The following is a 19,850-nucleotide window of genomic DNA, read 5'->3' on the forward strand; positions in this document are numbered from 1 at the left end:
TTACAGTTGCGTATTACAATCTGTACTGATTTCGTGTAAGGGGACGAATTTTAGCGTTAACTGTTATTACGTGAAGAGATTTCATTACTTTATAATTCTGTCGCATTGTATTTATTCTCGGTTGCAAAAGATAGTCGGTGATAAGTGTAAACTATGATTCTATGTATAATATTAATAATATTATTTTTTATGGTGTGTTAGGAGAGTCATGAGACATGTTAAATGGAGTAATGTTCATTGAATGGCCACCATGTACGGTGTTGTTCAAAGAGAACAACTTATTTTGTTGCGATGCATATACCGACCACATGGTCCCATGTCTTTTAATCAGCAGTTATTTTTAGGATGGTTAAACGACCACAAATGTGGGAGAAACCCGCAAGGGCTTATGGATTACAACTAACAGGGTGGCTTCCAATTTAACATTTTAACTCAAAATTTGAAATCTTTTCAACTAAGAAAGTCATTTCAGATACATGTGATAACAGTAGATTGCTCTAGGGTGAAAAACCCATCTTACTATGTGTCACCGAGACGACGCTCAATGATGCTGAACAAGTAGTTGGAGGTGAAAAGTATAAAGTAAAAATATCAAAACATTAATATACAAACATTGGTGATACAAACACATGAATTTGCACAAATCAATAATAACATAGGCTAATACAGAATTATATTTCCCCTTATAAAAAATGTACAAAAGGAAGAAGTATAACAAAATAACATTTGGTAACATGAAATAAAATATAGAGTAGGACTTACGACAATTACATTCTTCATAATTATAACACTCAACTTACAATCGTTACCGGGCGAAACCAACTGCACGACAAACTGCGGTATACAGGGGCTTACAGGGGTTTACTGCGGCTTTTTGGGGTTTACGACGGCTTTCTGGGGTTAACGGCGGCTTTCAGGTATCGCACCCGATGCCTCCTGATTTCTAAGCCTCATTGCCTCAATGCCACAGCCTTTATCCACTCAGCCACTGTATTAGCCACATAATGTATGGATTATGTGACTAGTACTAACTGTAGAGTTATGATGGAGTAGTTGGATTAAATAGTGATGATTAGTGTTTTCCAGTTTGATAGTATGAATGACATATATAGGCTACTGTTCATACATGAATGTTATACTGTTATGTGGAACCACATATATGGCTATTATGTTGACCAGTAATGTATGGAAAGGTTCTTTCCTGCCAATTGCAGGTTTATTGGTATTAGTAAATTATTTATATTTGTTTGGTATAGGTTCTCAGTGTTTCATCACACTTAATTGGTACTATATCTAGGCCGCTGTCATCCCAGGTACAGGATCCGCTGCTGAAATGGTCTCGTTAATTTGGTAAGTATATGGCGATTATGTATCATATGTGGTTGAGAATTGAGAACCCAAATAAGCCTAGACTAGAAATTACCTGAGAAATTGGACAAAGAGTACATAAATTTGGTTTCCATGCAGGCGCGTAGCCAAGGGGGGGGGGGGGGCGAATGGGGCAGCATATTTTTAAAAATTTGTTTTAATGTTTTTATGATATCGCTAGTATTTTGAAAAGAGAAAATGCTACGATGCAACTTACAAGGCCTGGGAAGTGCCATTTCCAGCGATCTGGGAGGCATTTACAGCCAAATTTTTCTTGTACGCTTCGCCTCAACCATGGTGGCGCTCCGCTTAGATAGTTTTGCAATGCCGAATCTGCAGTTTCGCCCCTCCCTTGGCAAATTCCTGGCTACGCGCCTGTTTCCATGAAGTCATTCTTAACCTGTAACTATATATTACCGTATAAACTATATGTTAGATTCATTAACATGTTTATTGTACCGGTGTTTGAGGTAGTGTTTCCTTAATGATAAGTTAAGCTCAAGGTTATTATTGTCTTGTCATTTGGAACATAGGTAAATAGTCCAAAGTGTGTCCCATGATAATGTGTTATAGCAAATGGTCTTTGGTGATCACATGACAAATTTCCTTTCATTCTACATGCAATTGGTTGATGGGTTTTTTCGTCTTTAATGATGCGGAGGGGCACATGGACCAGTAACAAAAATGCCAACAACATATATAAACATCAGTTCTTTTATTGACGTTCTTCCTACAAGAATGGAATGTTAAAACTAGAAGAACAGCTCCTGCTATGGAGAACATAAAAATGTAGAAATAGTAAATGTCAAATAGAGAATGATAGCACTAATTCCTATACACATAATAAAGGCAACCTCTGGATAGATATATTACTTATATGCGTTTTGTTAATCTATATAAACTTCATCTTTAAGAGAGATTAATGACTTTTCTCAAACTACAATGCTATATACAATACCCGTGGAATACCATTGACGTATTCTGATCGAACACTGAATTATGTAACAGATAACAGAAACTTGTATGTTTCCCTGTAATTATACCTAACACTCTAACACATGAATGTCATTAATATGCAAATATCAATATGGAAATAATTTACATCTTTTTCATAAACACAAATTAAATCAGTTTGTCGACATAAAGGACTTTCATCTACAAAAAATATCCACTTTATACTCAGTAAACTTCAATTAAGTCAAAGCTAAATTAAACAAAGTCTTACCACCTCATGTACATCTTCCAATCACATAAATTTGTATGAAATGTGATATTCTAATACAGTATATATCATAGCGTAGTGTGCCCTTAAGTGCATGACGCCACAAAACATGCTACTTTCTTGTGGCTCTCAGAAACTGGCTAACATCTTGTCTGGTGTGTTTCTTTGAATCCTGTGTCGATATATCACATTAATGACCATAAATATATATGGTAAATGTACGCAACTAAATATGATGACCTAATATCGTCAATATTACTCTCATGTGTCAATGGAAGGAATAACTACAAGAAGTATATAATATGTATATTTAAATGATCAAAATCTGGGCAAACTTTGGCAACCAAACCAACAATTGGTCTTGCTAAGACAATTGCTATGACCCACAGAACATTGTTTTCTGCTTTATTTTTGCAGATGTTACTAATATTTACATGAATCTTTTGTTACCTTATATGGTACCTTAATAACTTGGCTGCCAATGTTATACAGAAGTGTAAGTAGCTGTTTCATAAGGTAAATAAAAATAGTACTGAATAAAAATCGTCCAGGATAAATACTGTTTAGCTTTACATTTAGTTAAGGCACTTTCAACAATAAAAGCATGATAATTGATTGTATTGTCTCAGCAGTAGTAGTTTCATCCGACTCCCTGTCAGTGGTAGATATTGCACAAATAACATAATATATCTTGCTTCAATTTTTGAGCTTATAGTAACTTTGGCATTCAATTTGAAAAGTTGATTTAAAGATATGTTGTTGCCGCAGCACTGCCTTACTCCATATTGCCGACGAATCTTTCCTGGCATTAAAGCAGATGTCTTCCTTTGTTTATTTTTCTGCTCATTTACTAACTAGTTGCATTAAAAACTTCCTCTGATGACTTTTCTTGTTAAAGATGTTTGTTTATAATGAAATGGATTGCCTAGGGTTGTTTTTAAGTCTCAACTTCATTGACGACCAAATTAGAAAACCAGATACATGAAGTGATTTACTCCAATGATATATCTTGATCATTTGAAGTAGGCTTAAAACTATCATTACATATCAACACCCCAGTTTTCTTTACATATTGCATTAATAAATGACCAGTTCAAATGGCTGAAATAATGGACCATAAATCTCAGAATGTGAACAACACATGTAAATAGACACTACCAACCAACATCATAAAATTCAACAGTTAATGACTTGAACCACAAATAGTGAACACATTGAACATACTTAACTAAAAAAGAGTCATAGAGTTAACACTCACAGGGGTTATAGTTTACAGCAGTTACGATTATATGACAACATATATGTTCTAGTTTCCTGACATCAATATGTAGATGCAAGTGAGTATATTTAAACTAAGGTATTTTAATACTGTATATATTTGTTCTATAATCATCTATGCTGTTGCTGAATTTTGAAGACAACATGCAAAGTAACACAGTTCTAACAAGGTGCTGGCAAGATTCATCCTTGTAAAGATGGGCTGAGTAGACCTTGGGGCACAAACACCATTTCTTAGAGACATTGAACTATAAACAACTGAAATACAGCTAGTTAATATCATACAATTAATGCAGGCTACTTTTGACTGAACATGACAAAACTGTTTACTGTTTCTAAGTACAATACTAAAGTGGCTTCTTGCATTTGTTCAACAATTTTGCCAAGCCTATAATTGTTACTTGAAATTACCAATTAAGTGAGCAACAACTCACATGTATGCTTGTACTGTCAAAAAAGTCAACTTGAACTTATATTGCTTGAAATGGGTCTTAAGAAGTTAACATAATGAATTACTTGTTATTGGATTTCATACCATTTCAGTATAGGGAAACATTGAAAAAATGACCAAAATGAACTCAAAAAGTTGGTTTAGGCAGTTAAGCGCATTTGTCATGAAATTATATCTTCACATTGTCATACACATATTCTTGCAGATCTTTTCTGTCAGCTTCTTCCAAGGCCTTTCCTAGTACCGTGTATGTTGCACCACTGCCATATTTTTGCATCCACTTAGTTAACATCTTATAACATCTTTGCTTAGAGCTATCCTTGTTATCGTTCTTTATTGTCTTCAGTATTGAATCTGTTAGACGTAGTTTTCTGCCAACCTCCTGCCAGTTGTCTGTCAATTCTTGAGCTAGGTACTGAAAAAAAGGGTATCACATTGCACAAATCACATACTGTACCTTTGCTGCTCAAAAAATGCCTTTGTAAGGTTGTTATGTTCCATAACTTCTTTGATTATCTCTTTTCATTCTATTTTATTACAGGAAAATTGAACAATTCAAAGCCATCATGAAAGGAGAGATTTTGATATGTGATTCATCAAAAAGTATGTATATAATTAAACAAAATGCTACACAAATTATGGCAATAGATAAATTAGAGGGGGCTATGGTATCGGATAGACAGATAATAATGTGTGGTAATTGAATTTGAAGAACCATTGCCACATAATAGGGGACACCGTTCAAGTATGACAGTACAAAACAGCATACGGCAGTTTTATGTGATTTATTGACTGATTTATATGAGTGATATTGAGTGTTTTATTGCATGATATTCTATCAATGCCAAATCTGAATACAAATTAAACATCTTTCTCAGCAATTGGCAACTTAAGTCTGTTAGGTTATGTTCAGACAAATCCTTTTAGTCAAAAGAACTTTAAAATTGATGCACATTGCATGAATTGGTATTGATTTCTCAGGTTTCATACAGTCAGTCAGTTTCAAGTCCAGCAAATCAAATATAGTTTCTGGCCAAAGGACATCTATTCAATTGGAACAAATCTCTAACTTAATGTGAGGGGGTCATGCAAGTATCCATCAATGTTGACGAAAAAAGTCTATATGTGACGTTTGGTGCATGATAGTATACCATTGTAGTTCATGATACGTAACAGAGCAAAACTATTACCTGCAAGACGTCAATACATTCAGGACATGTTGAGGATACAGTATAATCCAATGGGGGTCCACTTGTTTTTTGGGGCTCTCCTCTTGAGATGCTGAGATGTGCAGAACATAAGTCGCTTGGTACCTATTTTTGAAATGATGATGAATTTTACATCTAGTGAATCATTTTCGAAACACAAAGAGAACACCATTTTCTAAATGTTCAAAGTTAGGCCATGCAATATTCATTATTCCAAGAAACGATAGGTGGTAAGCATCATATTATATAAAAGAAAAACTTATTGTGTGGTATATGAGATATGCAATGGGATAACAGAGATTTTTACAAAAGTAGGAGCTATACTAATATCCAAGCAAAGGGTGTAAAATTTAAGTAACTGTTCATGAATTGAAATAAACTTTAAAGGAACTCAAATGTGAAAATGGGCAACTCTACCGTCGTTGTTTTAGCACTGCAACTTGTCTCTGTAGTTTCTTCAGCAGCTGGTGGACGCTTATTGTTGGCAATCTTCACGTCACTATTTGAGCTACTGACAAACTTAGAACTTGAAAGGTGCCATTTCTAATTAAAAATGATAAGTGTAAACAGTTTTAGGTGTTGTGACTATTGTATGCACTTTCATAAGACATCTCTAATGATACATGTCATATAGTGGCTTAGAGACATAAACTTATACCTTCCATGAGGTAAATGTAGTATTTAAAAAGGTAAACCACTTAAGGATGACAATCATGCAGCGTTCATGTGTTAAGTTTGCCATTAATGGTGCCAAGTTTAAGCATCCTAAAATTGCTGGAAGTGTTCAGAAATAAACTTTCCTGGAGGTTGTGCTCCCCCACATTATCTCCAAACAAATAAGGAGTATCCCATTAAATCAGTAATGTTATTAGTGAAAAAAAGTTTGCGTCCCAGGGACGCAGCCCCCCGAAAAGCTTGCGTACCTTAAAAAAAAGCTTGCGTCTGGATCGAAATCCAATCACATTCATCTTATGCCCTACTGTTACTAATACTAGTGTAGTATCACTGCCTATACTTCGTGAATGTTATACACAATATATGGCAAAAATGCTCAGTGCTTTAGCTTCACTGTTTTCAGGGGCAGCCCAGCCCGCCCCTCCTTTCGACATCCCTGCCGTTTCAACCCATTTTTACCCCCAGTCCCCCCTCCTTCATCCGCCTTCTACTTCCCTAGGCCAACTCTGTAGTAGCTCTGTGCTTTGACCTTGCAGCGATTCCAACAACCAACTCTTCAAAAATCCCAGTACATACAGTGTGCATATCTTTCGCTAAATTCCACACAGTTCACTGTAATGTACATGCCGGTTCGAGCTTCATTTTCAACTACACATGCGCAAATCCTTAAAATCTGATCCAACATCCAACATTATCCTGGGCTCTTTGCAAGCAATCATCTATACGAAAATTACAGTAGGTCTATTTGAATAGCTTTTTACGCAATATAGATTTGAAAAAAATCAGTTCAATGTTCGAAAGTACAGAAGTTTACACGCGAATGTTGCGCCAAAAATAACATTTACTGAAGCACGTGGTTAATTGGACTGCAACAAATTTTGGCAACAGAAACTACTGATGGTAAGAACGCACATTTTACATTAGCAACTATTAATACAGAGAGAAGAAACATACTGTGAGCTGAAATATCCTGTTCAGGATCAGGGATGTTACCTTCCCACAAAATTCATAGATTGTCTCCACATATTGAACATTTTCTGATCAAAACAATGATTCAAATATTACGTGATAGTCTCAAAAACAATGCATGTGCCTCTTCATTGTCAAAAGGTATACGTACTGTATGTGACAAGGCCTAACGTTATGATATTGGAGTGCATACACATCATAGCATGTACCGAAATCTTCACTATCTCTACATGTAATTGTTGTTAAAGCAGCATTTCGCGTTGGGTCGCTTTTTTCCACCTTTTTAACATGTGCATCGATTTTTTTACATGTATCAATCATAAAACAGCAAACTAAGATACCATCCAAGTTTCATCCTGCCAAGAGCGTTAATTAGCGAGTAATTAACGATTTATATCGATAACGAGTAAAAGTGTCCTCGACAAAGTTTTCATATCTCCAAATCCACTAGTTTGAATTCCACCAATCAGTGAATAGTATGTTTATTCATGAGCATTTTGCGTTTGGTCGCCGTTTTCTACTTTTTTGACATGTCCATCGAGTTTTTTACATACATCAAATCACAAAACAGCAAATTTAGATATTTGCCAAGTTTTTCCCTGCCAAAAACGTTAATTAGCGAGTATTCCACATACAAAATTGAATCGCATTCAGTTCCCAAACCAACTAGTTTGAATTCAACCAATCAGAGATGCAGGTTTAGTTATGAGCCGTTGCTAAAAATAGATTCAAGACTTTGCGTTGGTACAACTCCCTGGTACGACTGCCATATAGACTGTACACAAATCAAGCGTGGTGTTATATTACGTATCTGTCAATGACGTTCGTAGTGTTTAAATATTCATATTATGGGCGAGGTTTATTGGGTTCCCAACGGAAAATATCTTGGAGAACAACACAGTTGAAAGTTGCAATTTTTTCGACTTTTATGCCACCATTTGAAGTAAAATATAAATAGATTAGCTAGTTATGTATGTCGTTATGGCATAGTGGAGTCAGTGAGGTTGAGAAATATCATAGTCAAGGACGCAAAATGCTGCTTTAAACAACATACCCCGTATTCATTGAGCACTACAGATGCAAGAATTTTCAGACAATGGATGAGGACTATTAACCAATCAAATCACAGGAATTTTGGAAAAGCATCATTGTCTATTTTTAGCATGAAAATCTCCGTAGAGGGGTGTTGTTAACCCTTTACCTTGCGGTTGATAGTGATGATATATTTATTTTCCAACAAATTCAATGATCTGTAGGAGTAGGAGAACCATTGGTTCTTGTAAGATGTGGTTTTTTGAAATGAAATAATGAAAGATGTTCATTCAAAAATGTGTTTTGTTATGTTTTCCGTTGACCTAGTTGTGAGTGTGTATACTTGGGGTTTGTTTCTCAAGAAAAAGTTTGAGTCCACCCGACGAAAGCAATTTGAAGAGTTTGCGTCCCTGGCCAAACATTGAGTCACGGACGCAGAATCCTGCGTTCGTAACAATGCTGTAAATGAAATGAGGGTAGTAGTAAAAATTGACCATGCATTACCATTATTTCTAGCATATTCTGGGAGAAGTAGATTTTATACTAATGACCTTTGAACTTAATTAACCACAAACAATTGGTATACCTTTTGACAGCAGGCAATTAACAATTAATGTCCCCCCCCCCCTTTTAGTACAAAACTCCTTGTGCAACTAATAAGACTCGTTAACTGAATAGGTTTGACTTATACTAATGCTGGTACTGTTCTCTTCAATGTTTAACCACATTGGCAAGTATGGTACTGCAACTAATGAATAACACAGCCACATTGTTAATGAACTTTTTATCAACGTCTTACCTGAAGGGGAAATATTAAGTCTACAAGGTCTGTTCCTTGCCCAGCTTTGAAGTAACATGTACAGTCAGTTATTTCCAAGTTCCCTTGCCATTTTAATACAAATGTGGACAAACATTTATTGGAAGTAGCAACCCTCTGGAAAGCTATTTGCTGAGGAAAAAAAAGAAGGAAGATCCTTCATATCAAAAGGCTAATTAGCTAGAAAAGTGCTACAGTTGCTGCAGTAGCTAATGTAAAACAAACTTGAAATAACAAAGGGCTTTCAAAATGTCTTCGTGGGAGTTCCTATGTGATGACACTATTGTATATCAGGAAGTTTGAAGATATATAAGGTTCTTTGATGACAAGAACAAACAGAAAGTTCATGAATGGATGTTCAAATGGCAGTTACTTGTTGTTGGAAGGGAAATGAAACATCTTACAATGAGTATATATCCTACAGCCTATAAACTTAAGGCACTAAAGTTCTTGCACTCTTGAAAGGAAACCCATCCCTTCAAACATAAAATTGTAAAAATTAAAGGTTTGACCTGCTACTGATACTTAGCTTTCATTAAAATGACATCAGTCTCCACATCATAGGACCAATCTACCAATTACAATAATGATGAAGTTATGGTGTGAGAAAATATTTACAAGGTATTTCATTTTGATGGCTGTAACATTTTTCTCAAATGAAAATGCAAACTGCAAACAAGAAGGCTTCTGAAGTATATTTGGAAACACTTTTGTCAATAGTTCCCTTCTTGGGATATCATATGCATGCTTATAACAATATTTCCATGTTTTAATAATGGGCAGAGATGTTTAAAAGTTTCACCACCTGAGCTCCCACTTGACTTTAACTAAGGAACATGATTCTCTAAACACTTGTTACAGAGTACACATATGACAAACCATTGTGTTGACCAAACATTTTTATGTGCCCTATTGAATATTATGTATTAAGCATTATGAAGCAAATGATGTACAGTAACTGAAGTAGAAGAGCATTTATCTTGTTCCCTCCTGGGACCCACTCACCACAATCCCCCCCCCCCAAAAAAAATAAAACAACAAGAGATGCACCAAATGACAGCTGATACCATCATGCAAACTGCATTATAAAATAAGACATTGCAAGACTTGAGTTTGATCATCTCTTTTTAAATAGCCAAGTACTATTAATGCTGATGTAAGCTAACTGCCATCACTTTCACACACTGTTGACTGCTACTTAAAAATGTATGTAGGCTGTACACATACTATTGTGGTCTGATGCTCTAAGATGTCAAACTAAGTTTCAGTTATATAAGCAAAGGCTTACACAAATTAAGCCCACATGTGAAGAAACATGACTGATCATCCATCAACCACTATATTCATGCTGTGATTGATCGAAACATACTTCAGCTGCATTACAATACTGTATTTTACAATTGTTCTGCTTTGGATCACAAAATGAGAATGGCAATGGAATACACTAGGGAAATATACAAGTGTACAAAGACCCATCATATATTTCTCTCATAATCTAGAAAGTTCCTTCTTTTTCAGACTTGGGTACCAATGGGTACCAACTAAATAATTAAATGGGTACCAATTAAATGGGTACCAATTAAAAAAAACTAACCAGAAAGCCAACAGGCTTTAAGTGATTCCTTGCCAAGTTTATATGAGGACATTTAATGTAAACCGCACACTAGGTTCTTGTACTTCATAAGGTGGAATCACATAACAAGTATGAAGTGCATCCATGTGTTACTTCCGGAGTGATTAATATGCTTTTCAGATTTTCACACTAGGGTTAAATGTACTCAATAAGGTGGATCTACAAATATAATCAATACTACATTCATTCAAGCTTTACTGTTGGAGTTATCCTGGTCACAAAGTTTTCCAACTTTACCCTCTGTTGACCTTCATAGTAAACAATATGGTCTTGTACTCAATAAGTTGGATCCACAGACCACATACCAATTATTAAGTTCAACTAAGCTTTAGTTTGACAATTATCATGTAAACTAGGTTTTCAGACGTTTAACTATGTTGACCTTTGGCCGAGCTCCACCAATTTCAATCTGGCTATATTCACTACTATGGAACTACACACCATGTGGTAACTTCATCCAAGCTTCACTTTGTGAGTTGTGTCTACAAGGTTTTCATACTTTGTCATCTCTGTTGATCTCATGTGACCTTACACCTCTACCAATTATTACCAGGTTCTTGCACCAACTTCAATGGATCTACAAACCTGTATGAACTTCATTCAGGCTTTCCATTGTGTGGTATTGTGTTTGACAAGTTTTCCAGATTTTAACCTATCTTGACCTTTGAGCTCCACAGATTTCAATTGGGCTCTTGTATTTACCATGAGAGACCTAAATACCAATTATTCGCTACAACCCAGCTTCAGTTTGTGATTTATCGTGTTTACAAGGTTTCAGACTTTGACTCCACCAATTTTAATAAAGTTCTTAAACTTAACCATGAGGGATCTGAATAACAAAATTACTTGAACTTCATCCAAGCATTGTTTTGTGAGTTATCTTGCTTACAAGGTTTTCAGACTGTTTGCAGACATGTTGACCAGAAATGACCTTTTACAAATTTCAATAGGGTTCTTGTACTGAAAAAGGTGCATCTACATTCCATATATGAAGTTCATGTACCTATGTACAGTACCTACAAGCCAAGGTGTCACATACACCTAGCAATAACAGTAACTACTTTGGGCAAGGAATCAAAAACTGAAAATCCACAGGTGATCGCTATTAATAACATTTTTAAGCTTTATACTACAAGGCATGTGGCATTACTTAATAATACAAGTGTTCATAATCACTTTTGGATCAACTTACCTTTGGGTTTTCTGCTCCAGGATAGTATGTCCAAATAGATGGTAAATCTTTATCAAACAAAATTGTCAATGGTAACTCTCCTTTCTTGTAAAATGCTATCCTAAGGTGATGCAAGACATCTTCCTTTTTCTATAGGGCAAAGCAGTAACAAAATCATTTATGTCTAGGTTAAGCAAGATAATTTGAGCAAACTATTGAAGATGTAGTAAACATCCTACTTCTTGACAACCTGGTACGTCCAAGTAAAAGTCAACATCCACGTATCGCTTCACTGTTAGGGGAATACAAATGTCTGGCAGCACCACAATATTATGCTCTTGGCTTCTACTGTTGTCACCATCTAGGAATTTCTCCCAGCAAAAGTTCTGAAGCCAATCACACAATACAATTTTTGCAATGGATCAATCTACCTTTGGGTTTTCTTCTTTAGAGAGCATGTCCAAATGGATGGGACATCTATATCAAACAAAATTGTCAGTTGTAACTCTCCTTTCTTGTAAAATACTGCATGTTGTTCATGCAAGTTATATATTTCAATTGACAATCAGTAGGACACAATAAGTAACACAATCATTGATGTAGGGGTTAAGCAAGATGATATGAACAACCTATTGAAGAAGATTTAGCAAACATCCCACCTCTTGACAACTTGGTAATTCCGAGCAAAAGCCGACATCCACATATGCATAACTGTTAGAGAAAGGCCCACGTCTGGCAGCAAACAATATAATGAACTTGGCATCTATTATTTCCTCACCAACTATCACTTTCTTCCAGCAAAAACGCTGAAGCCATATCAAGCAAAAGCTTTTATGCAATTCACATGAAGCAAATAGATCCTCTTCCCAAAGTGGTTGGTTTCCTCAAAGAACCAAATGAAAATTGAAAGAGATGATTTTGAAATTTAAAAGGATTATTCATTACCAATCAATGGCACCATCAATACCAGAGAATCTTAAGGGTTTGTTGTCAATAAACGAAAGTGTTATTGTTTTGTTCATTGCCTGATGTTATACTACAACCAGTTTGCCTACACCTTCTTTATCAAATGTTTCTTCATAGGCATTTCAAATTAATTATTGCACAGTAGATGTGCATTTAATGGAATCCTTTGTGTGTTTGAACATGGTTTCAGCCATAGTTGTTGCTGTGATATACCTGTAAAGCTGTTTGTGGGGGGTTATGTTACCTCTGACAATTTGCACTATGATGTCAATAGTCAAACAGACACTAAAAACCATACCCAGGCACATATCAAGTCTAAAATCCATTCCTCTTATGGTCAGTGAGTTGTTTGCTAAATATTTTTTGGCACAAATCTGGCCAAGCTTGACCTTGACCTCCTACGATCATGTGAGCCTTGGCATTTTAGATTATGTACTTAACAAGTATAATACTTGACATCCTACTTTTGTCTGAAGCATTGTACAGTAGACATGTAGTCTGTATTAACCTATTTGTGTTTGAAGTTTTGGGACATATCTTATTTTGGTATATGTGTAATGGCCACAATGCTGGTTTTGGTTAGTTGACCTTTCACCTATGACATCATTAATCATGCAGATACAACAACCCATGCCTAGGCACATACCCACTAAGTTTGAAGTCCATTGGTTTATGATAAAGAAGTAGTTTGCAGAAATCTGTTCTGTTAGATTGGTTATGGGTGGGATGTTGTGTGGGATGGGATGGGTGCAATGCGGAGTTGAGGTGGGGTGTGGATGAGTTAATGCTCAATTCCCCCCATAGGTAACATAACTATACGTTCAATACTAATCCTAAAGTTATTCACACTCCCCTCCTTATTCCATTTTATTTATTCCAGTCCTCTTGACCAACTTCTAGTAACTTAATGGGATTGTGCCTCTTTTTCCTGATTGTCATCTCCTTGTGTCACTCTCAGATAATGCACTTTCATAGAGTTCTGATCGTCCAAATGATTCAAACATTGCACATTATTAAAATAGACAAATATCACAGGGTGGGTAACTTCTTTTACAATGGCAGTAAAATGCTGAAATTTGAGGATGGGAGACCACTATTGGACTTTCTAGCATATTTGGAGCAATACTGTTGACCTCTCTTGTGTAGTATACTGTAGCTAAGCTTTATGGCTGGCAAATTTAGGCTTGTCTTGTGTTTCACATTAATATGAATATAAATGTAATACATTAATATAAATGATATCTTTTCGTTTGAACCAATTTTTACATTTATTTATTTATGGTGTTATGTCTACTGTCTTCTTACATCAGCATACAAATAGATTCCAATGGCCCAACTGTTTGAGTGACACATACGATTTCACTGAAAAACTTTAAAAGAATATTCTAATTTAGATTCTACAATTTATTTATACTTACCTTTCTCATGATGACTGGTGTATATCTTTGCTTTCCATTCACAGCCTAACTTGAGAACCAAACAGTGAGGCAATGTCAGCTTTGCCGGTTTCAGTAGGGCAAGGTTACTAGGGAGGAGCTCTACCACAACTGATGCGTTACTACCAAATGACTCAGCTAAATCATCATGGTAATCATCTGAAACAATTCTCATTTTAATCAATTGTTCCTCCTCCAGAGCACCAGGAGGTATTTCTAGGCTGACACCAGTATCTTGTATCTCTATTAATCCACCTTCTGTTGTGATCACCACTTCTTCTTCCATACAACTTTTATCTTGTAGGCTGCATGCTGAATTCTTACTCAAGCCTTTGAGAAAGAATGTAATGATAATTAAGGGTTCTCAGCTACATGTAAAGGAGTAGCAGTCACTTCTTCGAGAAGATCTTTAATAACTCAGATCACATTTTGTTAACAAAGAAATTGCTTTATTCAATTTGAAACTAAATGGGATATCATGGGTATGTATGGCTGTTGGCAAAGAAACACAATTCTTTCTTCTTGGGAAGTAGGTAGCAATCGTTAGTTAAGTATACATACTTCCGACACAATGTTGTTTACAAAAGCTTGCACAATACTTGTTACATAAAAGCTCCACACCTGGTAAGTCAGGACAAATAATTTCAGATGTTTATGTATGATTTAAGCACATTTCTTATCGCATCAAACCAACTAATTGTGAAGTTCTGACATTTTTCCCTACCAAAAATGGTTCAATTTGCCTTAAGCTATGGCCTTGTCAGTTGAGGACAAACTGCACACAGCCTGGATTGTGACATTTTCCTAGGCTGAGTACCTGTGCTGTAAAAGTATGCTATGCTTGATAACTAATTGTTTGTTTTGTAAAGAAAGAAGCAGACTGAACAATGATTCTTACATGCATAGTTGTCTAGCCACCTCTGCTATGAGTGTAGGATAGGCGTAGAGTAAGTAAGTTTTGTAAGAAAAGTAAAAGAATACCTCAATATTTGAAACATTGCCTGTGACAGTAGTGGAACATACTAGCACTAGCATGACAGTGGTTTTGATCAAGAAAAAATGTAATTAAGCTAAAATGCAACCTGCTGCTATAAAAGGGAACACAAACCTAACCATCATCATTGGTGTGTACCACAAAGATCTTTGTAAAGAATCCCCCCCCCCACCCCCATCCCCAAACAGCTAAAATAATTTTGTGAACATTGTGATGTAATAGTGCCATATACTAGGATCTGATATCTTTTTACATTCTCTTTTGTTTTTCTTTTAATTTTCGTAGGTGAAAAGTAAAACAATTTTGACCCTGAAACCAATGCCATCATTTGGTCAGCAGCTTTAATATTTTATATTCAGCATCTTCACTATAATAGAAAATGATCATTGCAAAAATTAAGAAAAACATAAGTACTGAAAAACATGAGGCTTAATGATGGGATTATTTAGACTTGATCAAGTCTTCAGCCTACATGTGAAGAAATATTTAATCCGTGATACCACCCAAACGGAATACATTTTGATATGAGCTGTTTAGGGAATTTGTGCATGAAATCTTATACATCAATAATGATGTTTGGGTTTGTGCCTAGAATGACTATACCTGTTGGAACTGGTACATTTAAAGTCTCCTTTTCTTCACATGATGATCTTTCCTCCTTGAAAGCCACTGGTGCAACCTGTTAATTAAGGAGAACACCGCAACTATGTTGAATTAGCTGCAAACATAATTTTGCATAAAAAAATGTAATAGTGGAAAAATTGATCACATTTTGCATCCTGACATTTCTTATAGGATTTTCTGACATATTTTTATATCGGTATACCTACCAATACCAGTCTCCCAATAAAGCCTGGATCCGCAACTGTAATCACATTACCATACATTTATTCATACAAGATATCAAAGAGTAAATGGTCTGAACTAACACACTGTACTGGCTGGGAAGAATTTCCTTTAAAAATGTGCCATGTTGCAGAGGCCTTCACAATAATCTGGCTAGGACAAAGTGAATCTGTGATTTACGTCACTGTCAGGCTTTTAATGTTTAACGGATCCAGTTAATCTGTCAATCATATAAAAGCAAACCTTCCAATTATGTAGTGTTGCTGTGTATTTAATGGTATTTACAGCAAGTGCAAGTGCTGCAGATTGTCTGAAGCCTCACCTATTTCTTTTCAACAGTTAAAAAATTCATGGTTGAACTTTAATAAAAGAGATTTAGTGTTAAGAATGTGAAAATAATTTGTGTGCTTTCACAAAATCTAGTAGCCATATCTTTTAAAATGTTTTGCTATAGTCAAGTATAAGTCTAACTGGTTGGTAATGGGCCATTTTACTTCTCATGTTAACTGTAATACCTTAATCATACCATTCTTACTAGTTTTCTTTCAGTCACGGTTTCTCTTTTCTGCACTGGTTTTTTGATATTATGATAAGATCCACCTGTCTTGGACTTAAACCTTCTGAAAGCCTCATCTTGAGTTTTTCTGAAGCCTGCTGAGAGTTGTCTGAGATCCTCTAATAGCTGATTATCAATAAAGATGAATGTAGAGAGTCTGATTACATGAAAACAGAAAATTGGTAGTTGATTAATTCAACAAATCACAATATCACATTAGCTTTCACTAGTTGCAAATAAACCCTTTTTTTTTTCTTTATCAAATCAAGTGTATTATATTCCAAAAGTTACCAAGTGAGGACCTCTCACAACTTAGCACTTTTGTGCTACCATACCTAGAGTGTACAGGAAACATTTAACACTAAGCACCTTCTATGACCAGCAGGGCAATTATATGGGTGGTCTTTTGGTTGTCTCAACAGTGATAAGAAAACTCACTGACATTACTGCCAATAGGAATACAAAAATACAGAGTCACTGGTGGAGCCAAGTTGGTAGTTTCTCTCTTGATCAATTTCTAACCCCCCCCCCGAGACAATAAGACGGCCCCCTGGAAAGTTACCAACCAGTCATCCTGCCGTGAGTTTGTAAGAGTAGGTGAAAAGGCACGATGATGGTCCTGCATGGAGGTGGGAGGTGGTTGAGACAAGTATCATCATTTATAAATACCCCAACCAGTATTAGTTTTGGGGTATTTCCTTCATTCCTCTCCTCCCTGTTTCCTACACATATGCACAGGGTGGTACTGCTGCTGTGAAGAGAGGCCCAACACCGCACATAAAAGCTGCTTCTGATGCAAGTGTGCCAGTATTAGGTAATAGAACTGTAAGACAACAAATGTAGATGGGGTCTCCCAGGAGGTTGCACTAAAGATTTCCTCTATGTTGACCCCAGTGAAAAGAGCTCTTGACGAAGCCTTGCTTCTGATATCATGGGCTCTATCCTCCTCTGGGAGCGAATGAGGTTGGATCAGGTTGACTAACAACCTATGGAAGACCCCATGTAAGGAAACCTGAATAGGATGAAAAGTTTGGTAAACTTCCATGATGCGCTTGTCTTATTCAGGAACCACAGAAGGGTCCTCAAGCAAGGAGAAGTAAGGGACCTTCTAGATGAAGATGTCTGTGTAAACAGTCCAAGAACATTCTGGTTCTTTACAGTAAGGAAATCTGGGTGTGGCACCAGCAATCTCTATGTGAGTCAATTTGAATGTGCAACTTTTGGTGAGATGGCATGAAGGCTGTCCCATCGTATAGCTGCAATGAATGAAAAGAGTCTGATGTGTAAGGGACTCAACGGATGACTCTGCCATTGGTTTATACAGAGACTTTGCTAGGTCATGTATGACGTTGTCCCCAAGAGCGTGGGAGCTTTAGTTTGTGTGTGGGAGCCTTGGTTTGTTGGGTCTAATATTTGCCATGCCTGCTAAAAGAGGGGAGTATCTACGATCAATCCCACTGTGGACCCATCTGAGAAACCTTGAGATTGTAGACCTGTAGTGACTTTCACAGAAGGGAGACATCAAGATGTCTGCTACTTGTGGTATAGCATTTGTGCTTGAATCAACCTGTAGCATCACTGGAACAATTTTGTGTAATCTGCAACCGTAAATTTGAATTGTCCCTGGTCACTTGACTGCTGCGGCTATACTGACAGCATCTCTAGAATGACCCTGTGCTCTGCATGAAGACTGTATTTTCAAGTAGCTTGGTTTAGTGATTGGATACTGTGAACCTCTCTCAGCCTTGAAGTAGCAGATATGATAAATCTGGGAGGATCTGAGGGATGTCTGTCAGGTCAACGAGCAGTGGACACCACAGCCTCCTAGACCACAAAAGGGCATTGAGAAGGAGCCTCATTTTTGTCATCTTTAGGATTACCTTGTGAGTTACACATAATGGCAATGCATCCATCCCATCCAAGTTGATTTGCAGAGCGTGTTGCCCAGGATAGAGGATGGAACATCCTGGAACAGGAACCTGGGAGCTTGGTGTTTACTGGGAGGCATATAAGCCTATGTTAGGTCTGCCACACCTTCTGAAATGGTGCTGGCATTTCATTTTCGTTAGCGACCACTCACTTTGGATAGGGTGTCCCCTGGACAGGGAATCTGCCAAGAAACTCTGCTACTACCAACCAAACTCCAACCAGACTAAGGACCACATCATCTAGAGAGATAAGCTCCAAATCATAGTCAGCCAAGGCTACTGCCTAAGTAGTATAACCTGAAAGGAACCTCTGAAGTATTGCAAAACTGCTTTTCAAGCATTTGCATTTGCTTTCCAAATATTGGTAAAAGAGAGTTATCTGAACAAAGTTGTAATAACTTGTTTAGCTTTATAAAATATTGTTACCAAAGATTTCATAAATGTTTACTTATTGACCTATAACTGATTGTTGCTGTGTCATTTTCACATCTTAAATGTAGTACTTCACAATCAGGTATAGTCTGAACAATATGTTACTTACTATTTTTCTGTTAGCTACAGCTTCTCTGTTCTGCATAGCCCTCCCTTGAAAGCCCATTGGCTTATTGGAATAGTCCAGTTGATAAGGAAAAGATCCACTTGTCTCGAACCTTCGGATAACATCATCCTCTTGTTGCCTTAACCTTTCTAATTCCTTAATCAGCTCTTCCAACTCCTTATGTATGATCATACAGAGCTAAATATACAGCATAAAATGTGGACAAGAATTTGATAAATGTTACAACTTGAATTGTTTTGAACTTAATTTATATGAAATAATCTGAAACATGCAGATGCAAATGATCTCTGTGAACTCCTGCTTGATTGCAAGCCGGTTTTAAGATAGCAGAAGTTGTAAATTGTATATGCTGATTATTGACAGTATGCTATTCTTAATGATGTGACTGTTTCCACAAATTGAACATGCTCAATTAAGTCTCTGATATTCATGATCATTTAACCTTAGTGACAAATGATCATAAGTAAACAATTCAATATTGCACAGCTGCTTATGATAACATTTAGTATATACTCTACTTGACAACTTTGAAACTTCAATAATGCATTTCTTTACAGTAATCAGTCATTCAATTACTGTTTTTATCTGATAACTGAATTATGCAACTTTTTACAAAATTACTAGACTTAAGTCTGCTTTCATGCAGATGTCATTTAAACAATTCATTCTCTGTGTCTCATTCATATAACAATCACCAGATCAAACCATATTATGTTCATTGACACACGCCATGGCACCACT

General features: G+C 36.3%; 1 protein-coding gene and 1 long non-coding RNA gene across 8 annotated transcripts in view; one reads left to right on the forward strand and one right to left on the reverse strand.

Annotated features, from left to right (window-relative positions):
- LOC139975859 (uncharacterized) lies at nt 1–14,380 on the forward strand. The gene is made up of 3 exons (XR_011795928.1): nt 1–1,350; nt 4,861–4,922; nt 14,253–14,380. It is a non-coding gene; the product is annotated as an uncharacterized lncRNA (long non-coding RNA).
- Nucleotides 2,471–19,850, reverse strand: part of LOC139975858 (uncharacterized) — a 27,378-nt gene continuing 9,998 nt past the window's right edge. For 5 of the 7 annotated variants that reach the window (XM_071984108.1, XM_071984112.1, XM_071984110.1 and 2 more), the window contains 10 exons: nt 19,092–19,286; nt 16,593–16,748; nt 15,824–15,899; nt 14,209–14,556; nt 12,484–12,707; nt 11,846–11,974; nt 9,003–9,152; nt 5,945–6,070; nt 5,510–5,632; nt 2,471–4,734 (listed from right to left, as the gene is read on the reverse strand). In XM_071984108.1, coding sequence (XP_071840209.1) covers nt 4,489–4,734; nt 5,510–5,632; nt 5,945–6,070; nt 9,003–9,152; nt 11,846–11,974; nt 12,484–12,707; nt 14,209–14,556; nt 15,824–15,899; nt 16,593–16,748; nt 19,092–19,286 — 1,773 coding nt within the window. In that variant the 3' untranslated portion in view covers nt 2,471–4,488. Of the gene's footprint in view, nt 4,735–5,509; nt 5,633–5,944; nt 6,071–9,002; nt 9,153–9,178; nt 9,592–11,845; nt 11,975–12,483; nt 12,708–14,208; nt 14,557–15,823; nt 15,900–16,592; nt 16,749–19,091; nt 19,287–19,850 lie in introns of those variants that run through there. The other 2 variants (XM_071984109.1, XM_071984113.1) reach the window with 2 other exon arrangements.

This window comes from Apostichopus japonicus, chromosome 11 (genome assembly GCF_037975245.1).
Source record: "Apostichopus japonicus isolate 1M-3 chromosome 11, ASM3797524v1, whole genome shotgun sequence".
NCBI classification, from domain to species: Eukaryota; Metazoa; Echinodermata; class Holothuroidea; order Aspidochirotida; family Stichopodidae; genus Apostichopus; species Apostichopus japonicus.